Genomic DNA, 20,402 nt, shown 5'->3' with positions numbered 1-20,402 from the left:
AGCACTTGGCTCCTAAACCTCTCATTCTACTCCCCACTTCCAGGTCTCCCTCTAAGCATCCCCTAGTAAGTCATGCACACTGCACAATCCCAATATTCTTTATCCTTGCATCTCATATTAAGTCCTGTGTTACTATAGGCAGCAACATCTCCTCCCTATCTCCTGCAGTGTGTACAGTGATCTGGGGAAAGACCAATGTTAACTTACCTAGTAAATCTCACACCTGGACAATGGGCTGTTTGTCCTTCTTTGGCATCTTTGGAAGTAGCTAAGTTGGCGTGCTTACATTTGCTCTGATTAGATTATTTGGGTTACTCTACTTGTCATTATTCCTCTCCTCATTCCTTCTACTTGTCATTATTCTCTTTATTCTTTGAGGAAGATTGTTGTTAATCACATAACTAAACTAAACAATTTATATTAAAACAATAGTAGCCCCGTTCTTCATTTGTTTGTGGCACATTTATTCTGGGAAGCTGCCTGCTCTTCCCTCTTTTTTCTTTCACTGGTTACCTCTGATTTACTTTCCTGCATTTTTATTTATATGCAAACAATATTCTTGCAAATAAGATAGTAGTTCTTTTTACTTTTTATACGACTACAAAGTTGTCAAGTATTCTTAACTATGTAACAGTCTAACAATGTATTTTGTGTTTTATAGCATTTAGCAGACTCCTTGCTGCATGTTATTCTCAATAAGCTGAAGGCTCAGAAGAATGCCACAAATTATAATTTCAGTCAGGCTCTGTGTCGAGTCTATGCAGGAATTTGTCGACAGTTGGGAGATTTGGAAAGAGCCCGCCTTTTCTGCTATAGTCTACTTAAAGAAGGTATAGTGTGGCTTAGTGGCCTTATATCTTAAATGTGCTGTGTGTCTTTGCTGTAGTGTATCAGAATTATTATGTTTGTAAAAAAAACCCCAGAAATCCCGTTCAAGGGTTGTTTTCCTGTTCAGGGGTTGTTTTCCAGAACTTTTCTGTAATGCAGAAGTATAGACTGTTCTAGAAGAAATTCCCCATCTCATAGTTCCACCACATCTGTACTGTAGTTTTGTGGTGACCTGGGCTCTTAGTAGTCTACTTATTTTTCCAAGGAAATATTTCATTTAGGATACTCCGTGCTTTCATTTCCCCACCATCTCCAAAATGATAATGTGATTTCTGGGAATTTCATCCTTTTAACCAATTAGTATTTTCTTATTTTAATTGAGTATGTACTGATTCATAAAGTAAGTGTGATTTAGCCCCAGGTATTTAAAATAGTTTCAGGAGCTGGACAATACCTTGATCAAAACCAGGGTATTTTTATAATATGTCCTCGAAATCTTTTTACTTCCTGTTATCCAATTTCTTGCTGAAGTTTTTTCCATTTTGGTTCCCTTCCTTTCCTCCCCTGCCTTTTGGTCACAGGAACAGAGGTAACACACAAATACTATTGCTAAGTTAAGAATCTTAGTTTTGGAAGATTAATATTCACTAAGTTTGAAAATAGTATACTGGTGTCTGTGTTTCACATTAAAATAAAATTCAAGAGCACTAACAAGCAAAGTGCTAAAGTTTGAGATTGTTTCAGTTACTTGCTATATTTCATATAACATTCCTATCTTTTTGTTTTAATCTTAAAAAGGTTTGTGATTTCATTTTGTTCTTAATTACAGTTTTTGAGGGGGTGTAATATTTTTGAGTTGTTTTTTGAACTCCTGTTTTCCCTTCTGTTTTTCTATCCTTCAGTCTGTTATAACTCTACGACTTTCATTTTAAGTTTTAATACTGCACTATGTTATAAACTATTACTTGTCAGATATTTTTTCTGCGTCTAAAATAATAATTAAACCTTTTGTTTTGCAGTATCTTACTGCTTTTCCTTTTGTAGGCTCTTGCAAATATTAATCATTCCTCCTTTTTTCCTTTCTATTTCCTTTCTAAGATCCAAACTTTAATAACTAAATGCATACTTTTATTGGATGATTTTCTTTTCTATAAGTTTCTGTGGTTTCATTGTTCTGTGGTTTTATAGTTATTTTTTGAGTGGGAACAGTTGTAAACACATCTTAATTGATGTTTAGGCATTTTAAAATTTGTTTGGTTTTATTTGATTACTATGCATTTATTTTAGGGTTTTCTCTTTCATGTAGTTTACATATTCCCATCAGAATTATGGCAACAAAAGTTACACAATTACCAAATTCACTATAAACAGTCAGTATTGCTTCTTTAGACTAACATCATCTGTTGTTTTGACAACTTGTCCATCGTTTTTGTTCTGTTCTCCTTTCAAGTATTCTGCCTTCAGTAATTCTAGTTCACCAGCAGTCCTGATAGAAAGAAGTTCTGATAGAAAAATGTGAATTCTTCACATGATGAGCAGCTTCAGAGTAGAAGGTCCATCCAAAACACTTCATTGAAATCTAAATTCTTTATGTTCAGTAAAGCTTCTTGATCTGATGTATTTTGATATGCTTTCTAGTACTTAAGATCTTTCAAAAATGTAGAAGTTATGCTGAAGTGAAGAGAGAAGGTATCTTCAGCTTTTTTGATTTCATTGGTTTTTGTATAATGTTCCAGGCATATGTATTCCAGTATAGCATTTCATGCATGAAAGTAGTATCTGCTTTTTTACTTATTCCAATGTATTTGTTATTGCTTACAGTCTACACACTCATGTTTTATCTTAGTATTTTGCCTTGGAGCTCTCAGCTTTGGTATTCAGAAGGGTCTTTTGGCTTCCCATTGATGGCCTGGAACTGTCCTGTCTAACTGATAGTTGTCAGATACTTGCTCTGAATTACTTTATTGAATAAAGATTATTCAATTATGGAGTAGCACAAATTTTTACGTCTATGGAAGTACAAATAGTAGTATGCAACATTCGTATATGCTCACATACAACTTGCATAATATATAAGTTCTCTGACAAAGTCTGAGAAAACTGCTGAGGAATATCAGATTTGAATTTCCGTGAAAGTTCTTTGTGGTCTTTATATATATATATCTCATATATATAATTATATATCATTTCACAGGTGTATGGGTGCAAGGTATTAGCAAGTACTGTAGATTTTCTTTTTCCTTTGGACTAATTCTAGTTTGGCCAAGTGATCAGAGTGCTTATTTGTGACTGGAATGTATTAGGTAGTTTGTTGGATTGCATCTTCCAGTCTAATTTAATCTTAAAAGAATCCAGTTTCAATGCTCTAAGACCACTCTCCTTAGTGAACTAAAGTGTAGTAAGAAAGATGAAGGGAAAAGGAATGAAATTACAATGGGGGAGGTGGTTTAAGGTTTGTTGGGGTTCTGCTGGTGTTTCTTGTTTGTTTTTTTTCTTGGATCTTTTCTTATTTAGTCTCGGGACTGAGATGTGCTAGGATGACTCACTTTCCTTAGACTTGAGTTGTGATGTGACTTCTGTGCCTTTTTTCCTAGTTACCTTGCTGAATGTACTACTAGCTTTTAATGCCTGAATATATAATTTTTGTGTTTTAAAATGTTAAAAATTTACTTATTTCTTTTTTTTCCTTAGACTTTCCAGACTCAGAAAAATTGATTTTATTTATCACAAACGTATGGTCTGACATATTTGTCTTCCAAGGTGCAATTAACAAAGCTATGCAATTAGTTGTCAGGCAGAGTGCAAGCAATGAGATGCTGGCCTGTTTAAGTGCTTATCTCAATTGGGAACAGGTAATGTCTGATTTCATTGTCAGTATCAGCTTTTGTCTGCATTGGTCACTTTGCTGGCTGAATCAAATCAAGCAACTTTCTTTTCAAATGAAGGGTGTGAATATCCCATGGAGGCTGTACAATTGCACAACTAATGCTGCTTTAGGCATTTCCCCCCTAGTTGTCTAGACCCTACTAGAATACAATACTTCTCTTGTTTTCCCTGTTAAATACTAATCCATTTACTGAACATTAGAAGTAAAGGTTGTTTTTAAACTTTTAACTAGAGTGTTGTTGGTCTAGGGAATTTTTTCCATCTATGGAACTGTTATTTGAGATGTTTCTTTTGCTTTGTATTGTTGCTTTTTAAAATATGTATTTGTTTTGTCTTTTGCAGTTCTCTGTGTAACAGGTAATATGTTACTACAGTTAATTTCAAGATGAGCTTGTCTCTTTTTACTCATGATCTTTTTGCAAGGTAGACTGTAAATACTTGTTTATCACAAAAAAACTTAATTTCGTAAACAGTCAGTGTGATCAATACAAAACCAGTGATACCAGGAGAAGGATGATCAGTGAAAGCTGACTTCAAGTCCTTGAGATGTTCAGCAAATCATTTAATTTCTATCAGTTTTTAGCAGGCACATATTACCATCCTGAAAAGAATGTTGCAAGGAGGAAAAATTCAAATCATTTGGAGCAATTTTATATAATGCAGATGGAAAGTCAGAGGTGCTTTGCTTCTAAAGGAATTTGTGTAACAGTCTTGTGTGTCTGTTTAAAGGTTAGGGCCCCATATTTTTGAAAAGTCCATATTAATGCCAGGTTTGCTTCCTAGAAATAAAATCATTTTGTATATATCAAGTGAACAAAATCATATTGATTCATAGCTGTCCTGGTTCTGGCCAGAACAGGTTTAATATTTACAGTAGCCAAAAGGGGGCATGGCTGGGACCTGGAGGTTAATTCTGTACCACCTCACATCATTACCAGAGATTTGGGGAGGGAGTCTCTTCCAGGGAGAATTAGTCCCTTCCAGACCAGCATAGTGTGGTGGAAGGAGAGGTAGGGTATTGTTGTTTCCATGTGAATTGTTGGTCTCTCCTTTGTACCCTCCATCATTAGTATTTATTGTTATTACTGTTTGTTTTCTTATCTCATTACTGTTTCCAGTAAATTGTTCTTCTTTCAACCTGTGATCTTTATATTTTGTGCCTCCAATTCTCCTCTCCATCCTGTCACAGAGAAGAGGAAGGGAGAGGAGAGAGGAAGCTAGCAGTTCTTGGTTTCAGTGGGAGCACTGATTTGAAGAATACCATTCCTAAACCATGACAATAGCTCATCTATTCCCTATCCTAACATGCTGCTCTACAACTGCCTTGAGGAATGCAGTAGTCTTACTGTTGTCATCATAGCCTTTAGGTAGTTTTTTTTCTTTAATCTCTTAAGCCAGCCCTGAATTAAACATGGTATCACTGAAATTACAGCCCCCTAAACCTCTTGCTTTAATGCAGGAGTGAGTTAATTTGGCATGGATTTATATCTGGTTTTTTTACTATTAAATCACAGTTGTGATGTAGCTTTAAGCTCTGGTATTTATTTATGCTGTACTGCAGTCCCTGTTTAGCAAAGAATTTGTATTCTCCATTCTATTAGGCTACAGCTTTTAATATCATGCCAGTAGAGATGCACATAAGAATGTCCTAGTAAATGTTCCTGGAAATATTTGCACTCACACTACCTACTTTATTAATGGGTCTCTGAAATATGAGAGCTGCTGCAGCTGGGGAAAAATACCTCAGAATATTCTATATTGAAGATAGGAGATGACATCATCCTGTCTGTAAGCTCTGTTTTACTTGGGTGGAAATACAAGTAAAAGTTTCAAGTAGATTGTGATTAACAGTCTTTTATACATATAATTTTAGGAGAAGATTATTCTACTACTGAAAGTAAAACTCACTTGGGATGGGTATTTATTTCTTGGTCAAAGCATGTCATTTTAGTGACTTGCACCATGGCAGAACTTGCCAATTATATGAGATTTTGTACTGAGGAGATCTGCCAAGCACCCATTCTGTTTATGTGATAAGCCTAGACTTTTTTTCTATGTCAGATATTCAAAAAATACTTGTTTTTAAATTTCCTTTCTTCTCCTAGCTATTTAATTAGCAGAATGGTTTTACATGGCATATTTATTTACCTCAACTATTGAAAGTATTTGCTTGCAAATTCACCCCTAATGAAGAATAGAGAGTAACAAATTTTAAAATTATTTATATTAGACTAATTATTAGACTATATTAGACTAATCTTCCTGCACTGGAAAAACACTCTTTTTATGTTAATGCTGCATTGAGAGAAATAAAAATCCCCAAATTGTAGGAGGAGATGAGAGAGCAGGTATGAGATCTGTGTTTTTTCTTGTTTGAGTATTTTTTTCCCAAACTCTCCTTTTAGTAAAGGTGTCAGGAAAGATACCTAGTACTTGAAGGTTTTGGTTTATGTACTCTATTTGTTTGTGTTAATTCAAGCCAAAAGTTGGATATATGGTGTAAGATGCTGTACACAGTCAGTATCAAATATTTGTAAAGAGTTTGGTTCTGGGCTGGTAACTTCTTATGCATTAAGATAATTACCTTCTGAAATTCCAGAGTTCATCTTTAGATGCTGGTATTATGGTCTCAAACCTGCTTTTAGAAATGCAGTCAAGTACAAAAGTAGAATTTCACCTGAGTGAGCAGTATGGAGAAGATCTCAGTGAAGATGCTTGGCAGTATATATTTGCTGTTGATCTACTCTGCTCTCATATGAAGTGGGATTGGACACATGATAATGTTATAAGGTATTGTGGCAATCACGTCTTTCAAATGTTTTCCTTTGTGTTTTTTTCTGTGGTTTGTTTTGGTGGTGTTTTTTTTGTTTCCCAAATACATTATAACTTAGCTTTTAACATAATGAAATACTACATAGGTATTTAGAAATGAGGATGTTTCAGCCTGATGAGACCTAAATTACTGTGTATGTGTGCATTATTTTAAGATAGGAGGAGTGATCAGTGAGGAAATGTACGATTTTATGGTATTGTCCCAAGAAATGAACCCTGTTAGAACTGTTCTAGAAAAGAATTGCTTTCAAAATAGCTGTATAAGATTTTGAGATTATCTGTCAGTGAAGCAAAGTGATTGTCTTCTTCTGAACTTACTTGTTGAATTCCTCTTCCCCCACAGTAGAAATTCCCCACAGGAATTTCTGATATGAAAATAACACTGCTTCCATGCTGAAAGTGAAATATATCCATATTCATTAATTTATTATCTTGATTTCAGTCTGATTTTAATTCTAAAATAATTATAATACTTAGATTCAATGTCTTAAATTTTCTTTGAAACCTATAATCCAGGATATGGACTGCTACCATACTTAACCTTGTTTGAAAGACTCCATTTTGACAGCTACACTGATCTGACAGCCTTGATTTTCTATATAGAGGTTACATGACTTAGGAGACATTTGTTTATCTGTGACATAACATAATAAGTGATACTTATAATCATTGTCTTGTATATAAATTCCATACCTTCATGTAGTAAATAAGTTTTTTTGGTTGAAGTATTTTTAAAATTAATACAAATTAGCTCCAGTGAAACATATGTAGTCTTAATTAAAGCCATACCAAGGTGGTTGTTTGTGAGTTGTGCTGGTAATAGGTAACTAGGTCTATTAGCATAATTTTAAGGATTAAAAAAGTCTTATTTGGGTCCTTTTAGGTTTAAAAACAAGCATCACATCCTACTTGTAACATACAAACTGAATTTTCAGTCATATAAGAAACTTACAGAACATATCAACATGACATTTGAAAGCAACACAATTTCATATACATTTGTCAAATCAGTCTACATAAAATTAGTAATAATCAAAAGAGTAATTTGCCTTCATTATTGTATGAATACTATAACCACCCCTTCATGCAGTATGAGATTTTCAAATTCATTTTTCTTTCACAGCAAAGTGCTTTGGCCTTCTATGGATAACTGGATAAAGAAGAGAAAGGGGCATGAAACTGCTCAGTCAATTCGTGATAGTGTTATAGCATTGACACTGAGGCTAATTGGTAAGTAATCTAAATTCTTGGTTGAACTTCTATTTTTATAAGTATGTCTTTATGAAAGTGTCAGGCCTATCTGGAAAGGGTGTTGGAGTATTTTTGAATTTTATTGGATCTTTATGCATGTATTTTCTGTTTATCAGCCTGTGGAAAGCAGGTACTTAAGCTTTGAGAGATGTCATATTGATTCATGATAACAAATGCTGACATGTTTTATGTATTTAAAATGAAATCATCTGTAGCCACACACAAAATCATAGAAATCCTGATTTGGAAGGGACTCACTAGGATCACTGAAGTTCAACTCCTACCCTGCACAGTCCAGCCCCAGGAATCACACCATGTGCCTAATGTGTCTTGAACTCATACAGGATTGGTGCTGTGACCAGTTCCCTGAGGAGCCTGTTCCAGTGCCTAACCAAACTCTCGGTGAAGAACCTTTTTCTAATAGCTAACCTAAACCTCCCATGACAGAGCTTCATGCCATATAGTTTCCAGAAAAGTGTATAAAATATGTTTTTTATGCAACTTAATACCATAATAAATTTTTTAGATTATTTATTTGGAATCTAGTTGGCATTTGATGTAAATATATATAATTTGAGTTTCAATAAATATTTTCAGTATGTAGGCTATATGACATTGTTTATTAAACAAAAATTGCATTCTGTCTGAATTTTACACTTAAAATTGTAAACCTATGGGAGGCTGAATGAATCTGATGGAAAACGCCTTGAGGTCTTTAGTTACACAAGGAGTAGAACAACTGTTGTTCCCAAGACAGCATGGTAACAAGAATTTTTTGTGGTTAAAATTTGCATTTTCTATTGATACTTCAACAGACAGTTGGGAAGTATAAAAGCTGGGAAGTTGACTGTCTAAATAGTCAGATATGTAGTAACTCTTTTTTTCTGTCAGGTCGATTAGGACAAATAGGTTTGAAGGAAGGCTATCTTGCTGCAGTGAAGAATATTAGTTCCGTAATTGGACTGTTTGTACAGCATGCAAAGGAGGAAGGTAATATTCTTTTAGAGGAACTCGAGTGTAACATCTACAATGTGAAGTTTTGCAATGCCAGAATATAAATTAAGGCACGCATGGCAAAGCAGCCTGCTCTTGCAGTTTTCATTAGTGTATATTAGGTCAGTTTCAGTTTTGAGTCCCTTTCTGTTACAAAGTTAATGAGCTATTAACAGTATTACCTTCTGTTTGAGACAGAGAAAAATTCTGAGATGGTTTCAGACACCTTGGAATTGGACTGTTTTATGTAAGAGCCTATCAGCTGCATTAGAGATCACTTAAAAGGTGATCAAGTTAAGATCACTTGAAAGGTGATTGTAACTTGAGCAGTAATAGCTAATTTTTTACCTGAGCAATTTATGCTGAAGCTTACTACCATTAAAATTGTTGTATTGGGAGAAAGACAGTTCCAAGATACTGATGAGATGAAACAAGGCAGTTAGAGCAGCAGAGATCTACATTGTTAAGTTATTCTGGATGTTAAGCATTTGTTAATATTAGGGAGCTGTTTTGAACCACCTGTATAACTTCTCTTCCTTGCAATCCCAAGTTCAAACTTGGTAGTGTATGGTGTACAGTGTATGTCTGTATTTCAGACTCAGTGCAAACCTGACTGTTTTCTTCAGTCTGATTACTCTTAACTAAAGTCACTAGATTCTGAACTCTTGTACATCTTTGAATACTGAAAAGTTGCTGAATTGAGAAAACTGGAAAGAGTTAGTATAAAATGAGATGTCATGGAATTTGTGTGCAGGTTGTCATCTTTCTACATTATGGTGTTAGGCATAAGAATTGTTGATGTGTTTTATTTTCAGTTCTTGAATAATAATTTCTATAGATGCAAGATTCCCTAAAACATTCTTGCTTATCAAAGTTTCTGTAAGCTGATTTTTGTTAACTTTTTTTTTGCAGCTATTCCTTGGGGTGTGCAGCTGGCAGCCGTATATTCACTATGTGACTTGGGTTCAAGCAATCCAGAAGGTATTGTTGAGGTCATCCATGCTTGGAGAGCAAAAGTTCATAACAACATCCCTTCTGCTATCACAAATGGCATAGCTGAAATCACTTCTCTGTGTGAAATGGAGCTAAACTAAAATGTAGGGAAGTGGACTGATCTAAAGGAAGAAGTGCCTTACCAATTAAGCAGTAGTTGGTTCCAGTTAAAAACCATACAAAGTGATGTGTCTTCTTGTATTTCATGCTTTTAATCAGAATGTCTGATCATGCAAATCAAGGTCAAGTATTTTATTTGGCTTTTCTCTTTGAAGGAAGAGTTTTTTTAAAAATAAACAAAAATACTTGCTTTTCCTAGTAGCTGATTAGTTATCTAAAAATGAGTGCATCTTGAACTCCTGATATATTTCTGGTTTGATGACAATAAAAATCAATAACAGTTTTCATTCTTTTACTTACATCAGTTTGGAGTATGGACTATCTGACAGAATATTCAGTGTGACTTGTAAACTTGGCTCTATTATTTTGTACTATTTTTATAAAGTAGCCATTCAGATAGCAGAACATTCCCCAGATTCTGCTTTATTTTGCTTGGGTTGTCTCATAAACTTAATTTAAAATACTTGTGGAAAACAGGTAGGAATTGACTTTTTGTGTAGCCATCATGGATGGAGTAACAGATATTAAATCTCTAAACTTGTATATATGATGTATTCTGATGTGTCTCACATTTGATATTGTTCCACTTGGGGAATTTTGTGTATGTAAATGGAGAGTTGGTTCAAAAAAAGTTCATGTTTCTAATGATAGCTTCACTACACTCTGTTTTTGTATCTTTCATAATAAAAGAGACAAATACCATTGTGTTCTTGTTGACCTTTTAAATAACACAGTTAACTTTGCTTTTAGCTTATATAAATACTATTTTAGGGGGCAGCAGGAAATTACCTGTTGAGGTAATTTCACTGAATGAATTGCCCATAACATTGCAGTTCTGGACATTTCTCCAAAAGTTTCTGGTATGATTTGGAGGCTTGGGAAGTAGCTTTAAAAAACTATTGAAAATTTGTATTTTCACTCTGTGGTTGTGCATTGTGAAGGAGTGAGCTTTGCTAATGCAGATTCTTATTATAATGGGACCTAGCTTCTGACAGAGTTTTGCAGTGCTGATATGCATTTTGATTTTTGTGCCTTTTCCCAGTATCACTACCAGTGCAGTCTCTTAGCCCTCTGAGAGTTTCTTTCCTCTGAGGAAACTGTGTAGAGCAAAGTGGCCATGTATTTCACTTGCAGCTGTAGCTGTTCGCACTCTGGACATCAAACTGACCTCATTGAGCTTACCACAGACAACTCAGTCAATGAAAAATAATCTAGTAGTATTGGTGATACCTGTGCACAGTAGGCATTGCTACAGATGTCTATCATGAAGGCTTCCAGTAGGGAATTATACAAATTAATTTGAAGCTCTATGATGTCTGGGACTCTGGGCATTTTAGTGATTGTGAAGGCTTTGGGGATTTTATGTGTAGCCTTCATTTACCCTTCTTGTACTAAAATGAGCACAAAATATCTGAAGTGGAAGAAGTCAAAAGAAAGCACAGGCTAACAATAAAAGTATGGATCATAATCTGAAAACTAAAGGAAATGGAAAACAGAACAAATAAAAAAAAAACGAGAAAGGAACAAAGTGAGTAGAGGATCACAGATGCTTTAGTGCAAAAATATTGCAACCCAAAAATCTTCACAGCAAATAGAAAAACCTGTTTCCTTTAGAATTTGTATAATACACTGGCATTTGAAGTATGTGAGATTCACAGGGGAAATACCAGAATTTTCCAAGACAAAAAATCTACAATTATACTAATTTCGAACCAAATGAAAAAAAAAAATTCAACCTACCCTCAAACCATTTTCATGAAAAATATTCTGTGTATGTAACTGTAAGAAAAATTTTTGTGTGTACTGGAAACATAAAACTGATTTTAATTCTGTGTCCCTCTCTACTGCCCAGTGAAACTGCCCAATGAATTGGAATAAGTAAAATTAGAATAATTAATACCCTGAAGGTGTTTGCTTCTGTTAAATACTAATCACTCATCATTCATAAAAAAACACTTGTAACTCCCACACACAGTGTCACATTTACCATATTTTAAAAGCTGTAAAATGTTGATATCCATAAAGGATAGTGATTTTCAGTATATGGAATGCTTTATCCATCTCAATATCTGTTCCAAATACTAAAGTCCCATTTTGTTCAAAATAACCATTAAAACAGGGATTTACAGGTTTCTATCATCATTTGCAGATTTTGCTTTTTTTGTTCTCACACAAATATTGAGCATGTGGCTTGTCCGAAAATATGTGTATCAGGAAATGTTCAAATTTTCACTTCCTCCATGCCTTCTCATATTCCTAAACTAAAACATGAAAAGCTGTGTCAACTGCTAAGACATTATTGTCAACAATCTAAGGCTAGACAAAATGCTAACAGTCAAAATTCACGTCAGATTAAAATACTCAGCTCGAGCAGTTCTCCTTACTCAAATATAGGGGACAGTAAACATGTACAATAGTTTATTTATAAGGGTGATTTTGACTATAGGCTTCTGACTTGATAACTGTATTATTTGATATTTGAAAAATCCCTGATACGTACTGACTCCAGGAGAAGAAAGTTGTCATAAATAGTGGAGAGCAGTGTAACTTTGTCTATGTGTAGATGAACAGGATGCTGGAATAAGTTGTCCAAGGAAAAATTTTATTTATCTATTTTTCTTGTTTAGTTGCCTTCATACTAAAAGTTATTTTTAGAGTATCTGTATCCTAACATGTTATACTGGCAGAATTATTTGATTGTTTACTCAGTCATCCCTCGCTGGAATACAAATTTTGGACATACATACCTTTTATTTAACTTTGTTTCTACAAAAAGTAGCATCTTTGGGCTAGGCTACATGTTACACCATTAGGGTATTTTGCAGGATGATTTTGCCTCTCTAGGTATAGTAGTAAATATTTTTCAGTGTGAAGATTTCTTAATAAAATAAAAAATGTTGGACTCTAGACTGCTTAAAATAGTGAAAAATGCATATTTAATGATTGGCTTTTTGCAAATATGAAATTGAATACTATATGTATTATGGAGGGTTATTTCGTAATAATGTATTGATCCTTTTTAAGTAGTGTGTTAAATATAGTTTTAGGTAACAACATAATATTAAGATAGAAACTATGCGATGTAAGATATTTTTTACTAGCTCAAGAAAGGGATAAGATAATTAAGAAACTCTTTGCACAGAGATACAGCAACACGAAACCTGAAGAGTTACTGCCTCCTTATCAGAAAAGACAAACATTCTTCCACCTTCTCTCCGTCTTTATGGAACCACCAGGATTAAGGGGCAGAAGTTGACAAAAACCAGAAAAATTCTTAATTTGCAAGGAATTTATGCATCATGTATCAGATATATAAATATGCAACAGGCTATTGCTTTTAAGGGTTATTCCTTTGTTCACGAGGCATGTTTTTGGCAGCTTAGTGCCCAAAAACATCCGGATGTCCGTAATTCTTTGCTTTTTATTGTCTCATAGTGTCCTAATCCTCATTGTCCAAATTTTTATTACTCTAATTTTATTACTATTTTTATAACTATTTTATTACTAATAAACTTTTAAGATTTTAAAAAACAAGTGATAGGTGTTTTTCACAATTATGGTAGCAGAGGATGGTTTCTAACACCTCTCTGCTGGTGCCTTAGGAGAGTCAGGGTGAGAAAGACACGTCCTGCCCTGTTAGGCAGCCTCGCTCTGTTTCCCTAGTGTGACCGACTATAGGGCAATTTCTGAGAGAAAGAGGTCACGATCTGGATGTGCGTGATTTATATGTTTAAAGTGAAGGTTGAGCTACCCCAGCCTAGGCCTCAGATGTGGGCCTGGGCGAGGCCTTGAAGCCTGTGGCACAGTTAAGAATAAGTTTGTGGCGCAGTCAGAAATTATGTTAAGGTATAACACAGTGTACTGAGCTATCTAGGTGTGGATTAGTATAGGTCTGCAGTGTGAAACTTTAGCTACCTTAAGACAGGAACAAACAATGTTTGCTTGCCAACGAGAGTGTGTGAGATTGTAAACTATCTGGAAGTGTATAAAAACTACTGTCTGTAAACAATAAACGGAGAATGTATGGTTAGACATACTGGTTCGGATCTTCTGCGTTTGTTCCTGCCCAGATCACCGATTAATTATCGGTCCCTGCTTTAACCGACGCAGATTACGATCAGATGAACAAAAGGAGGCAATAAAACAAAGAAAAGGGAAAAGATTCCCTAAAACTGCGGTAATTAGCCCCTAAGACTAAGGTGTATCTGAAGAACAAAGACCCAAAGACAAAGAATAGGTAAGTATTTGCTTGGACGGGGCGGATAAGGGGGGGATGAATGTGTGGGAATGAGAGGCGGGCTGGTTATCCCAGACCTGCCAAGTGAGTGTGGTAGTCTCCCGTGCTGCGGTTTCGACTTTTCGCGAGAAAAGCGGCCAGTAAAGAGACGAAGCGAGTGATAAAAAGAAGTGCCAGAATCCCCCCCGGGGAAACTGGAACTGGGTCTCAGGGAAGAAGTGGAACCCCGAGGAGAGAAGAAGCTGAGGGTTTTCCTGGCATAATCCACTGAAAAGAAAAAAAGAAAAAAAAAAAGAAGAAACAGTGTGGAAGGGCCCACTAAACATTCTGCTGGATTGAGGGATAAGAGTGCCCGAGAGCATCCAGGATTCAAAGCTGCTGGGTTGAGGGATTAACATTCCAAGAGCATCCAGGGTTGAGCAAAATTATGCTGGATTGAGGATGTACCCAAGAGTATCCAGGGTTGGACAACACAGCTGGATTGAGGGATAAAAATGCCCAAGAGCATCTGGTGTTGGACAACACAGCTGGATTAAGGGATATCCAAGAGCACCGGAATTGGCCAGTAACACCTAAAAGTGTAACAGGTGAATTGAAAGTAAAAGGTACCTTGTTGTCTTGTGTGTGTGAGGGTGGGTCCTGCACCAACAAGCCGTTGTTTCCCCTGCGGGTGGTGGCTGAGGCAAAATTCGCATAACAAGCCTTATTGCCCTGGCCATGAGGGGGAAGCTGTGACTACAAAGGTGAGTCACACGCAAACAGCCTCAAAGATGAATTGGCACCAGAGGCAACCAAATTCAGGGCATTTCCTGGAAGCCTGGCGGTACTGAAGCCCAGAGAGGCTGACCCCAAAGCAAGGAGGGCACAGTATCATAGGACCTTTTAGCACCACAGCTGCGAGGCGTAGTCGTGTAACCCATTCCCCCCAAGAAGAAGAATTAGAAGCTGTGGTAGACACAGGAGCAGAAAGAACCTGTCTGTTAAATATTCCAAAAGGTTATAGTGTGAGCAAAGGTACTGTAAAGGTAATAGGGGCAAAAGGAGAGTGTTTCACAGTTCCTGTTGTTAAAGATGTGGTAATTGAAGGAGAAAACTAAAATTTAGACGGAGGATGTCTTATTGGTCCCGGGGGTAGGTAGCAACTTAGTAAGAAGAAACTTACAGGTAAAACTAGGAATAGGAGTTATACCAGAAGAAGGGAAAATGACAGCTAGAGTTTTAAAACTTGGCCAGGAAGATGGAAGGAAAAAAAAAAAAAACAAAAAAACAAAAAAAAAAAACCAAAAAAAAAAACCACCACAAAACACCCACCAAGGAAATCTGGGCTGGGGAAGGAAATAGGGCTGGATTAGATATAGACCCCATAAGGATCACAGCTGAGAGAAAAAATTGTCCCATATGTGTCCTATATCCTTAGAAAGACGGGAAGGTTTGAAGCCAGTAACAGAAGGACTAATAAAGGATGGGACATTAGAACCTTGCATGTCTCCTCATAATACCCCTACTCTCCCAGTAAAAAAGCCCGAGGGGAACTATCTTTTATTATCCGGGGAAGCTGAAGTTGAGGTTAGAGATGCTATTATAAAACTTTTGAATTTTCTGCGGGAAAAGGATTAAGGGTATCAAAAGGGAAACTGCAATTTGTAGAACCAGAGAGGTAAAATACCTTGGACACTTAATAAGTATGGGTAGCTGGAAACTCAACCATGTGAGAATTTCAGGAATTTTATCTCTTCCCCCTCCATCTTCAAAGAGGGAAATCAGAAGACTACTCAGATTATTAGGATATTGCAGATTATGGATTGATGGGTACACACAAGCAATAAAAATTTTATATAGAAAATTAACAAAGGAAAATGATGCTAAATTAGAAGAGTTGAAGTTAAAACTGGCCTAACTACCAGCTTTAAGCTTACCCTCGTTAGAAAAACCCTTTTTATTTGTGCATAAATGTAGAAAATGGAGTAGCTCGTAGAATTTTAATTCAGGTGTAGGGAGGAGTAAAGAGACCAGTAACTTGTTTTACAAAGGTGCTAGACCCAATAAGCCACGGCTGGCTAGTATGTATCCAAGCTATAGCAAGCTACTATGAGCCTAGTAAAAGAAAGTCGCAAGCTTACTTTTAGAAGTAAACTAGTTGTGTGTACACCTCATGCGGTCCGAGATGTGTTGAATCAGAGAAGGGAAGGAAGAAAGAAGCTGAAAAAGGGGGGAGGTGTGAGTGGCAGACTCCGGGATGTTGGAATGAGGAGTGATGATGTCTTGCTGCTAGAAGAGGACAAGGGTTTGAATGCAGTCTCTGCATAAAGGGCAGAGAAGTGTCTTAACACATGGTTGTTAGGAAATTGTTCAATGCCGAACTGGGGTCCGGAAAAAGTTTAGCAGAACGGGCCCTCCATGAAGGGAAAAGAAGATATTTAGACTAAGGAAATAGAATGCCAAAAGCACCTGGGGATACCAGGTTTAGAATAGTCAAAATTGGGAAGTGAGGTCTCAAGGGCTGCGGCAGGAGCTGGTTCATGGGGATGACTCAGCTCAGCAACTCCCAGTGTTTCGCCCACCCGGTGAAAGTGGCGCAGGGAGCGGTTTGCGTGAGGTGCCTCTGGGGTCTGGCGGCTGGCTCGGTTGTGCCAGGGTCCCAGAGAGCGAGGGGTTGCCGGAGGCGCTCGCCGGCCCAGTAGCGGGGCTGGGCCCAGATTGTACGGGTTTGCTGCCCAGGAGCGGGCTGGCTCAGTGGCGGAGCTGCCGGGGGGCTGCTCCCAGCCTGCCGGGATCCCGAGTCCAGGGGGGTAGCTTCGGCTCCAGCAAGTGAGTAGAGAAAGAGGGAGCGAGAGAGAGGGCGAAAGGGAGGCGAGGTAAGCCCCCAGGGTCCCCATGGCTGTCTGTAAGTTCTCCCCCCGGCTCCCGCTAGGTAAAGTGGTGGCAGCGAAAGAAGGGCGAGGGACAGAGTTAAACGCAAGGCTGTGAAAAAGAGGGAGAGAGGGACCCACGCTAGAGATAAGATGAAGGCAGAGATAGCTGACTCTCCAAACCTCACAAAGTGGTCTATTTTTTTAAGCAAGATTTCTTTCTTCTTTCTGTTTTTTGTTGTTGTTGTTAAGAAGAGAAGGCTTTTGTTCTGAAGAATGGGTCTCTAAGGCTAAAACAGTTACGTGTTGCCCAAAAAATAAAAAGCAAGAGATGTGATACATCTCGTGTTAAAATTGGACTGGTCTTTCTTATTTAACTTATTTAACAAGTGATTGGTGTTTTCCACACTGACAAATTAGCAAGAAGGATTTCTTCAGAGACATGCTTTGTAATGACACTGTTACTGGCCTGAATAGGCTGAAGTCTTGTTTTGCAAAGTTCTGAACCTTGTTTAACTGTTCAGGAGTTTATAAATCCATGACATGTTAATGATTTTGGGTGCTCTGAGCCCATCTATTGCACTTAATTTAATGCAATTCATGTTACAAAATTACTTTTTAGACTATTTGAGTTGAAATTTTGAAAAAAAAAAATTCTGAAGCTTAATAAAAAAAATAGGTAGGTAATGGGAGTTAGAAAGAAAATAAGGGAGATATTTATGCAAATGGCCTGAGTTTTGATTATTTTGAATTTTAATCTCAAATGGCTCAAATTCCTTCAGCTGCCACATCATCCTAGAGATGTCTACATGTTTGCTACTGGAAATGCCATGTGTTTTCTAAATAAAACCTGCATCTTGTTGCCATGCTTTGACTAGAACAGAATGAATTCTGACTTGGTTTAAGCATCAAGTAGGATAAAGCCCAGTACTTGGCACAACTTTTCTCCTTGGGCTTCATATATAATCACAAGTCTGTCTCCAAAACGCTTTTGATGATAACAGAATCACAGAATGAACTAGGTTGGAAAAGACCTTTAAGATCATCTAGTTCAACTTATGACCTAACACCTCTTCATCAACCACTAAGTGGCTTCTCCAGTTTTTTTTTTAAACACGTCTAAGGACCGTGACTCCACCATCTGCCTGGGCAGACGACTCCAGCGTGCAATCACTCTTTCAGTGAGGAATTTCTAACATCTAACCTAAATTTTCCTTGGCGCAGCTTAAGACTGTCCACTCATTCTGTCAGTTGTTGCCTGGAAGAAGAGGCTGACCCCCACCTGACTACAATCACCTTTCAGGAAATTGTAGAGAGTGACGAGGTGTCCTGGGTTAGCTATATAATGCTTGTATCCCAAATCATCTGTTCTGTTTATGCTGGATAATAAGTTTTGTACCTTTAAGACTGGTTCTGAGAGTGAAGCAGGGAGAGAAGAAGCACAGAGGGTTTTTTTCAGACATTGTACTCCTCCATATTCCTATGGCTGGAGTGTGTTGTCTGCAGACAGACAGACAGCAGGACAGAGCTCTCCTTTGCTTTTATAGTTTCAGCTAGCTGAGGCAGAGAAGTTACTGGACTGTGGTTTGTCTTTTCTTTGGACCTGTTTAAACCTGCTCTGAACTTGAGAGGAATAGCGGATTTGTCTTTACAAACCAGCTGTAGGTCTGATGGTAGATAAAACTAGCACTGAGAGATAAAAGAAACAATGGGAAGGATTGATGAAGGGAAGAAGAGATTTGCTTTTACTAATAAGCTTTAGGTTTGCTCGGAATATCTAATGAAATTAGACATTGAAAGATGAAAGAAACAATGGGGAAAAACCCTAAATTCCATAAGAAATAAAAATTAAATGGGAGGGTTATACATTAGAGGAAAATCTTCGGTATCAGACATTTCGGGAAGTCTGTACCTCTCAAGTACCTCAGCCAATGGGGAAAGAGAGAAGTGAAATGCAGCCAGGAAATTAGGATAAAAGAGGAGGCTGCATCCTCCAAAAATTTGAGAGACCCCAGGGGAATGCCCCATGGCCTCCCCCTTTATTCAAATAAAGTAAAAGGACTCCTCTACCTGAGAATAATGATGGTGTGGAGGGAGGGGAGCAGCATATAGTGTCTCTCCCTAGAACTAGAAGAGGAGCTCAATTTAGGACATCAAAAGCCCCCTGAACCCAAGAGACAGAGGTACACCAGATGCCACTCCACCAAGTTCCTTTGGGGGGATCAAGGGGGAGGGTTTGGGTTTGTAATTGTACCACTTACTACCCAGGATATAAGAAGGTTGAAAAAAAATAATTACCCCCATATTTGGATGATCCCATAGGGGTGGGGGAAAAGATAGAGGAATATTTGGGAAATGCAGACTATACATGGAAGGACTGGGATTTTCTTTTGGGGATTTTGTTTGGGCAAGCTTTGCAGAAAATATTAAGAGTTTACTCCACCTTCAGGAGCTAGGTTGTGGCAGTATGTGGATGACTTGCTTTTATCAGGGGAACATGAAAAGGTGGTTGAGGAGACTACTTTAAAGCTGCTTAACTTTCTTCTTTCTTGCTAAGAAAGGATTTAGAGTGTCCAAAAAGAAGGCACAGTTGGTGGAAAAAAAAAAGTCAAATATGTGGGACACATTCTGACTGGGGGGTTGATCCAGAAAGAATACAAGGGATTTTGCATGTACCATTACCAAGGAAAGGAGTTGCAGCTGTTTTTGGGGTTGGTGGGGTGCTGCAGAGCATGGATTGCGGATTTTTCTGTTGTGGCCAGACCCTTGTGTGACTTTTTAACCAAGGATAGTCCTTGTGTCATGGTGTGGACACCAGAAGGAGAGCAAAGCTTTGGAGAATTGGAGGACAGGCTGGTTGATGCCCCAGTCTTGGCTCTTCCGGATTTGGAGGGGGAATTCGAACTATATGTGGATGTTAAGCAGGATCATGCTAAAGGAACTTTGGTGCAAGGGCATAGGGGAGCACGGAGGCCTGTTGCTTTTTTTCTAAGCTGTTAGAGCTGGTGGCCGGAGGCTGGCCCAATTGTCTGCTGAACTGTTCAGCCACAGCTGTGGTGGTAGCTGAGGGTTGACAAGGGGAGGGTGTCTGGTTGTTGAAGTTTCATATCAGATTAAAGCTTTCTTAGTTGAGAGAACCTCTAAGTGGATGACCAGCGCTCAATTGTTACAGTGTGAATCTCGTTTGATGGAACAGGAGGATTTAAAATTTGGAAGTGGGGAGGGGTTTAACCCAGGCTCATGTTTAGGCGGCCCTGGGGAGCGGGGCCAAGAGGAGACCCAAGGCTGTGTTCAGGTGGTTGGCCTCCGGACCCCGGCTGGGGAGGATTTGCGGGATGCTCCCTGGCCTGAGGGAGAAAATGTGTTTACTGATGGGTCTTCAAGGGTGATAGAAGGGAAACTATTTACAGGAT

The 20,402-nt window shown here is 37.7% G+C and overlaps 1 protein-coding gene across 2 annotated transcripts in view; it reads left to right on the top strand.

Annotated features, from left to right (window-relative positions):
• ICE1 (interactor of little elongation complex ELL subunit 1) overlaps positions 1 to 10,605 on the top strand; it is a 37,366-nt gene extending 26,761 nt beyond the window's left edge. Inside the window, exons 14-19 of one of the 2 annotated variants that reach the window (XM_068201082.1) lie at positions 662 to 830; positions 3,520 to 3,680; positions 6,314 to 6,504; positions 7,670 to 7,776; positions 8,689 to 8,787; positions 9,703 to 10,605. In XM_068201082.1, the coding sequence (XP_068057183.1) occupies positions 662 to 830; positions 3,520 to 3,680; positions 6,314 to 6,504; positions 7,670 to 7,776; positions 8,689 to 8,787; positions 9,703 to 9,884 (909 nt within the window). In that variant the 3' untranslated portion in view covers positions 9,885 to 10,605. Of the gene's footprint in view, positions 1 to 661; positions 831 to 3,519; positions 3,681 to 6,313; positions 6,505 to 7,669; positions 7,777 to 8,688; positions 8,788 to 9,702 lie in introns of those variants that run through there. The other variant, XM_068201091.1, reaches the window with a different exon arrangement.
• The last annotated feature ends 9,797 nt before the right edge of the window (positions 10,606 to 20,402 follow it).

This window comes from Anomalospiza imberbis, chromosome 1, assembly GCF_031753505.1.
Source record: "Anomalospiza imberbis isolate Cuckoo-Finch-1a 21T00152 chromosome 1, ASM3175350v1, whole genome shotgun sequence".
NCBI lineage: Eukaryota > Metazoa > Chordata > Aves > Passeriformes > Viduidae > Anomalospiza > Anomalospiza imberbis.
This window is presented reverse-complemented; position numbering and strand designations above follow the sequence as displayed.